This window comes from Amblyomma maculatum, unplaced genomic scaffold (genome assembly GCF_055883805.1).
Source record: "Amblyomma maculatum isolate TAMU_Amacu unplaced genomic scaffold, ASM5588380v1 scaffold_15, whole genome shotgun sequence".
Classification (NCBI taxonomy): domain Eukaryota; kingdom Metazoa; phylum Arthropoda; class Arachnida; order Ixodida; family Ixodidae; genus Amblyomma; species Amblyomma maculatum.
The window spans coordinates 7,056,489-7,064,586 of NW_028146740.1; the positions used below are offsets into that span (position 1 = coordinate 7,056,489).

General features: G+C 48.0%; 1 protein-coding gene across 1 annotated transcript; it reads left to right on the forward strand.

Annotated features, from left to right (window-relative positions):
* Window positions 1–400: 400 nt before the first annotated feature.
* On the forward strand, window positions 401–5,176 carry LOC146171993 (uncharacterized). Its single transcript, XM_084586230.1, has 2 exons — window positions 401–526; window positions 2,975–5,176. The coding sequence occupies exons 1-2, from the start codon at window positions 401–403 to the stop codon at window positions 5,174–5,176; spliced, it is 2,328 nt and encodes a 775-aa protein (XP_084442356.1).
* Window positions 5,177–8,098: the final 2,922 nt, after the last annotated feature.

Genomic DNA, 8,098 nt, shown 5'->3' on the forward strand with positions numbered 1-8,098 from the left:
TTCCGGGACCAACGTTACTAGATCCTTTCCAGTTCTCAAACTCCCTCCGCGGCGGCCGTCGATGCATAGCCCCTTTGCGTCTCCTCTCGCCAGATGGCGCGGCGGCCACGGGTCTTGGGTAGCACGTGAACCTGTTGTCGTGAGCCCGTCATGTCATGTTTTTGCATCTAGCGTAAAGCTACGCCCGCATCACCACCTACGCGGCAACTGCGCCGAAGCCTGTGATGACAACAAGCGGACAACGGTGACCACAAGCGCTGGGTACGTACTGCATCTTCTCGTCTCGCTAGTGCCCGCAGGCGTAGGCCTAAGCTCACTGACAGAGCGAGCAGATGAAGGGTGCAATTGCCGTTCACGATCACAGAGGGCGCCAGCAGACCGAATGACCTAGGGTGCCTCGATGCGCGCGCCCTCTCCGCCGCTCCGTGCAGGGTGGAGCCATCCTTTGACAGGGTCAGTGCCGCCGCCGCGGAAGAGGGCAGCCATATTTGAGCCCACTCCTCGCTTCCCCACGGGCCGGTTGCACGTGCGTGGTCGCGCGTCCGCCCGGTCGCAGTTTTCTTCGGTTTCAAAACTCGCAAGATGCCTGGCTGTTGCGTGCCACTGTGCTCAAACCACTCCAGAAATGGCTGGAGAATGTTTTCATTCCCAAGAGACCCTAAAAGAAGGCTCCTCTGTACGGTGAAGATAAAGCGGGACAAATGGCAGCCTGCAAACTCTTCGCGCATATGCAATGTAAGTACAGTGATTATTTGGACGGTTGCGATTTTTTGTAGTTATGTCTGTCGCTGCAGGTTTACATTTAATATGTGCGCTGGAAGTTGTGTTAGTGTTCCTGGAAAGGCTGTAACTACGCACGCTACGTGACTACATCTTTTATGAAACATATATAAGGAGGAATTATACAGCAGATGAGTGGCGGAAAATCATTTTCATAACTCGCAGGTGTGGACATGGATTTTGTATTTCTGTGCACAGGCTAATAAACACAACTAACGGTAATATTAGTTATATACAGTGAAGCGTTGCAGAAGCACTCGGCATTTATGCAATAACAGACTGCTTGCTTGTAGTCGGTTAGCTTAGAGCCGACAGGTTCTTGATTAATTTTTCAAATGGCCCTAAAAGCAAACGCATCAAGAGACATGCTTCAGAAGCGTCAGAAACTTTGACAATAGTTTTGTAGAGTTTTTATTTGTTCCAAGGCTGTTTGACGAAGCCAGGAATTAGTTACTTTTGGTAAAACTCCCGTGAATGTGAGCTTACGTATATAGTAGCTTCGCTAAGAACTTGTTGCTTCTATCTGGCATTTCTAACGTTGGCGCAGTTATTGTGCAGTGCCGGCTATTTCCCTTGTGCGCAGCCATTATTAGTCTGACTTTTAGGATTTGATAAATGCAGCTGCCGAGTGTGCGCGACTCCTTAACATCGCTGGAGCAGTGCCAGAACTTGTGTATCTTTCAAAAGGGGCATTTCTTTCTGTTTGTACTACATACTGGACGCCTGAATTAATTTTCTTATGCAGGCCCATTTCGAAGACAACTGCTACGAGAATCACCGCGCGGATGGAAGGAAGCTGCTAAAGTCAAACGCTGTTCCAAACATTTTTTCGTTCAGACGTAAGTTGCACTATATTTTATTATTGATGGCAAATATGATGTGCATCACTGTTGTGACTCATGAGTTAGAATAATAGCGCTTAAAATCTGGCCTTCTAAATGCAGTACCAATTGCATTACCAATTGCAATTTTAAAACTTTGTCATTGAAATTGTGCCTGTTGCCAAATGTTTGGGAGTGCTCTTTGAACAGCACACGTCTTGGGATCTGCAAGTAGATACAATCATTAGGAAAATATCAAGAGTATCCGGAGTACTTTCTAAATTGAGACATTGCCTCCCTACATGTGTAAAACGCTTTATATATAACTCTCTTTTTATGTCAATAATAAACTACTGTTATTTAGTCTGGGGGACAACCACTTTATCAAACATTAATCAGTTACATATAATACAAAATAAGGCTGTTCGAGCGATCATGAATGTCCCATACCTTGCTCATTCCGAACCACTATTCAGGGAGTTAAAATTAGTGCCGCTTCCTGAACTTTATCACCATACTCTCAGAAAGCGTTATCAAACAGGTATCAGAACGAAAAACAAAACTCTTGAAATTATATCGAGTCTAACACTAAACAGAAATGTTCGGGACACTCGCTATCACGAGACTTGGGAGGTTCCGTGTAACCGCGCAAAATATGGTGACCAGATGCTGCGATTTCAACTGCCGAAATTACTTAACTGATTACGCACACATATATATATATATATATATATATATATATATATATATATATATATATATATATATATATATATATATATATATATTTCAAGTTACAACGCGTTCGCCTCTGTGTTTTTTGCACTTATTTATTGACTGTTTGTTCAGATGTGTGGTGATATTGTTACTTTCCTATCATTATTTTTTGTATGCAAAGTGTTACCTGCCTAGTTTTTTTGCACAAGTTCTTTTCATTGATTTCATGTCTTGCTCATATCTAATGTATATTTGCACTGCTGTGTCGCTGTCAAGAAGACGGTCAGTGGGCGCTGCCAAGCCCTATTTTTGTGGCTTTTTGCCCACTGTCCGTGACATCAGTGTCTGTGGGTATTGACGTTGAAATAAATTGGAATTGAATTGGAATTGGAACTTTTCAAGCTTAAAATTTTCGCTTTTAGGTTATGGTTCGCGCAGCTATGAAATAACTGCCGACACTGAGCAATTCTGACGAACTTCACTCATTTCTGCTCTTGCATTTCCTTTTGTTTGTGCAGCTATGGTCCACCACCAAAGAAAGGCTCCTAAGGAGAGAGGCACACCCGCTCTACCAACTACATCAAACTCAACAGTGCAGGAACAAGGACCTGGCGTTTTTGCGGATTGCGATGAGCCTAGGGGAACGAACTTAAGAGGTTGTCTATCAGCCTAGCGATGGACAAACAGAGCAAAATGAAGGCTGCGATGCACATTCATCCAGTAGTTGTTGCGCTCAACTGAGAAAACAACTGGAAGATGTGAGAAAGAACCACAGACAACTTCAAGAAGTGCATAAAAAAGCCAACTTGACTATTAACTCTCTTAGAAAGAAGGTGCGAAAGCTAAAAAGCGCCGTAGAGCACTTTGAAAAAAGGATAAAATTTTTAAATAAAGATCAATTTCGTGCACTTTCCCGAAAAAGCAACAAGGGAAGCATCTGGTCGCCGCAGACTATTAAACAGGGGCTTCAACTGAAGTTTTCTTGTGGGAAGTCTGGTTACAGAACTCTCAGACAGCTCGGCTATCCACTTCCGGCAGAAAGAACTCTATCTCGTCGCCTCCACTGGCTCAAGTTCTCACCAGGAATTCTTACAGACGTTGTAGAACTTCTCCAAGCGAAGGCACAAGGCATGAAAGATGTAGAAAAAGACTGCGTCCTCTTTATCGATGAGATGGAGATTGCCAGAGGGTTTCAGCTTGACCGCGCTGAAGACATTGTGTATGGGGGAGTGACATTGCCACAAAAGCCAGATGAGCCTGCTAATCACGCTCTGGTGTTTATGGTTGGAGGTCTCAACCAGCGATGGAAGCAGGTGATAGCTTATCATTTCACTGGAAGCCATGTGGATGGCCGCACGCTCAAGGACATTGTTCTGCAAGTTGTCCAACTCTGCGCCGATATTTCCCTCAGAGTTCGGGTTGTAACGTCCGACATGGGCGCCTCAAATCGAGCGATGTGGCGTGAGCTGGGATTTTCTAGCCACCGAAATTCGAAGACAACCTGCTCAATACCACACCCTTCGCTCAATGATATGGAGTTGTTCTTCAACGCAGACGCTGCTCATGTTTTGAAGAATATTAAAGGTCAGTTGATAACATCTCATGCATTTACATTAAGTGAAGCAACAGCCAGCCAGTGCGATCTTCCCTCACGTGAAGTGAAACTGGATCATGTGCATGCTGTGCTGGAGTTTGACAAGGAAAGGGAGCTAAAGCTCGCACCGAAGCTCTCTGAAGCCCATGTCTCATCTGGACATTTTACGAAAATGAAAGTCGGACTTGCCGTGCAATTTTTCAGAGAAGCTCCCAGTGCAATCCGATACCTCATCAAGGAAAAAGTGCTGGACATAGAGGCAGAAACAACAGCTTGGTTTTTAGAGCTGGTATCAAGATGGTACGCATTAATGTCGTCGCGTCATCCATCTGTTGCCCTAAGTCTGCACGATGTGGCGAAGCATCATAGAGCTCTGGAAACTCTAAACCTGGCTCTAAACACCTTTCAAGGGATGAGCATGGCCAGCACGTCTCAGTGGAAGCCATCGCAGGCGGGCCTCCTGATCTCCACAACGGTCGTGCTTCGCCTGCAAGACATTCTTTTGAACTCGGAGGGCTACAGCTTCTTACTCACCAGCAGGCTGCTACAAGATTGCCTTGAGAATCTTTTCTCTGTGGTTCGTCTCAGGAAGCCTGTCCCAGACGCCTACGATATGAAATGCGCACTGAAACTTGTATGCATAAGTCAATTTTTGCACACGCCGTCTACCACCAGCTACAGTGTTGACGATTCTGAGTACCTGGTTGACCTTCTGTCAAACGGGAAACGTGAACTCGCTGAAGCCGAGGTAAAGGAAATCGATGACTCGGAGGTTCTTTTCATTGAAGCGCTAACATCGACTGAATGCAGCATTCTGTTCCATATTGCCGGATTCCTCGTTAAAGGTATTCTGAAAGCCATAAATAATTGCGAGCAGTGCAAAGCTACTCTGCTCGGTTCTAGTGACGCTGAAAATGCATATCTCACAAGGCTGAAGGAGTACCTCGAAAATGGCGACAACCTGCATTATCCCAGTCCTGAAGTGATGAAAGTGCTGAAGTCGTGCGAGGAGCATTTTAAGGGCATCACAGAATGGGCGGAAAGCCTTCTAACTATGAAATCTCCAGTGCAGGCTGTGATAACATACCTAAGACAAATGGTTCCGTTTAATGTTGAAACATGCCAGGTTCACAACGAAATCATTCAGAAGTTGTTATACTCGACCTACGCTCGAACGAGGCTGCGAATTCACCTGCGACAACTGGAAGAAAAAAAAGTCAATGGACATGCAAGCAAAACGTGTGCTGGCGTCAGCTTGCCGTGAAGAGATTTGTAAATATTGTGTATAAATGTCAAATTCACCATAGTTCACTTGTCTCCTATTTTTTGACAGTAGCTTTAATAATTTACAACATAAATAAACTGCATTATTACAACTCCTAAGTAAGTGAAATTTATGCACTTACGTTTCTCATTAACTCTTCACACTATATAAGAAAAACTTCCTCAGTCGATGAGACACGCGCATTTTCCCAATATAGGCTCTGTTGATAGACGTTATTTTTTTGCCTTTTCATGAGAGTATTTTTCACAGTCAAGTTTGCGTTCACTTAATGTTTTCGGTGAAGGTATGAAGGCGCCGAAGTTATCCCATGCTTTGTTAAAGTGGCTACTTTACATGAAAAAAAGCTGCACGAATTATGCAGCTGCATTGTATATTACAGCTACAGTGCAAACTCCTGTACCACAGCATTGTTTCTTTTTTTTTACCTGCACAAATTAACAAACAAAAACAAGCGATGCCAAGGATCAAACGACTACGAATGTCCAAGGGCCTACAGATTGCGTCCATATGATTCTGAGGGGGTAAAATGTTTCATTAATAAGCCTTATCATTCTCAGCATTTAATATTGACTAATACGTTGCGGCGAACGAGATAAACTCTGTTTTTGCGAGTCAGCGCACTGAGTCCCAGACAATTTACAAAACTCCGTAAGTCAGCTTTTCTGCATAAAAAAAAACACCTTTACGATTGCGACGCGAACTGTCCGAGGGAAAAGAGTTGGGTGCAGCGCAAACGACTTTTATTCCTTTATGTTATGGTGTGCACGGCCAGGCGAGCACCTTGGCACAGCTGCGTTTCAAATTTCCTTCAGGAATGCAGCCCGGGGAGGGTGCATTGTAACCGCAGCAATGGCTTGGGAGAGCGGCCCCTAATCTCTTTATTGTGAAAGCAACACAGGGCAGAAGCCTGTAGGAAAGGGTTCGGCAACAATAGATGTCCCCAGCGCTGCACCCTATTTCTGCCTCCAAAACCTGTTTCGCCGCGATGGTGAAGGGGCCTTCGCTGCGCAGAGAAGCTTACCTCCAGTGTTCTGAAACGAGTGGGCTCAAATATGGCGGACACTGCAGCAGACGACGCGGTTGTCCCCACCCTGCACGGAGCGGCGGGAGAGGGCGCACATCAAGGCACCCTAGAATGACCGCGCCGTAAGCCGCGCACTTCGCATCTCCCATCTCGTCTCTCCCGGGCTTTTTTCGCTGCCGGTCCCGTCCCATGCGCGACATGGCGAAGGGAGCGAAGTGACGTCATCTCACAGATGAAGAGCAGGTGCAATGTGACGGTTGCGGCAGGTGGGCTTACCTTGAGGAGACGGGGTTCGACGATCTGAAGGTGGCGGTGGCGGGTCTCTTGGAGTGTAGGCTCTGTAGCGCGCTGGAGGAGACGAAAAGAAAGTCGCAGGCTACGGATGCAAAGGTTGAGGCACTGCAGGGAGTGATTCACGAGCTACGGGATCAACTCCAGGCTCTTCGGAGCAGATATGCTCAGGGAGACTTCTCCGACACAGAGGCGGTCTCTGAGAACCAAGCGGCTACCCTCATGCGCGGCGCAGGGCCGCCTAACAGCCCACAGATAGAAGAACAGGCACGGCCCCCGGCCGCGATTGAGAGCCAAGGGGAAGAAAACTCGCGATCTGGGCAGTCGAACGCAGACCAGTCACTGCCCCCAGTAGACGAGCTCGACAAAGCCATGTCCGCCACCAATGGGAACGACAGTGCAGGGAGGGTCGTAAGGATGGCCAACGCTCAGCCCGTCGGTGCCAGCCAGTCGGGCCAGCTGCAAGAGGCCCATCTGGAGGCAGACAGCCAGAATGAGGGAAGAAAGGGAGGTCCATCACCGGGCACTGATGAAGCTAAAATGCGATCGCCGCCTGATAGCAAACCATCCGGCAAGAGGCAGTCTGGAGAAGCTCGTCAAGGGACGCGCCCGTCTTGCGCAATGCTGATAATCGGGGATGACAATGCGCAGCGAGTTGCTGGAGGACTCCGGCGTCAGCTGGGTAGGAGGGCGGAGGTGAAGTTCATCCCGGAGCGGCGCATGTCAGTGGCCAATGTGCACAGGGTATTGAACAAACATCAAGGCGCTTCAGTAAATACCAGTTGTCTGCTAGTATTGCACATGGCGATAGCCGACATATTAAAGGGCGTCCAGCCGGAAGGGATTGTGCAGGAGATCCGGGAGTTCATGGCCTCGTATAAGCAGCGCCTGGTAGTTTGCTCTGTCCCGGAGGTAGCGACACGCGGAAAGGAGATACAGGCAAGAGCAATGCTCCTTAACGCTCAGCTAAAAAAGCTGTGCACGGAGCAGGCCGCGTTTGTTGATGGATCACGGTTACTCGAGGGTGACAAACGACTGGCGAGGGACGGGTTGCACTACTGGGCTGCCACATCAAGGCAAGTAGCGAAAGAGGTGGCATCCGTGGCTCGGTCTTTTTTAGGGCTACAGCAGCCACCACGGAGAGAGTCTCGCAGTCCCACACTGACGAAAGTGCAGGCTCTAAAGGGTGCTGGAGGTACCCGAGGAAAGTATGGCTCACCTCAAAACAAAAAGAGCCTGGCCGACAGGAAGGGTGGTGCGCAAGAAAGTCTTGTGTCCGAGGAACTGAAGCAGATAGGAATACTGGGCAGTCATGTGGGAGTGGGCAAGGCGGGCTTCCCAGTAACACAGAGTCTTGCTCAAGCACAGCCCAACTCAGCTCAGTCACAACGGTGGGACCTACCACCCCCCGTAACGCAGATCATGGCACAGATACCTATTGCGTGGCCCCCGGGACCGGAGCGGATACCTGTGACGCCGCCACACAGGGCCCCTACCTCCCTCCGGACGGCCCAACCACTCCCAAGACGGCAGCAGCTTCAACAGTTCACGGGGCCCTTGTGGGAAACTCAGAGCAGCTCGGAACT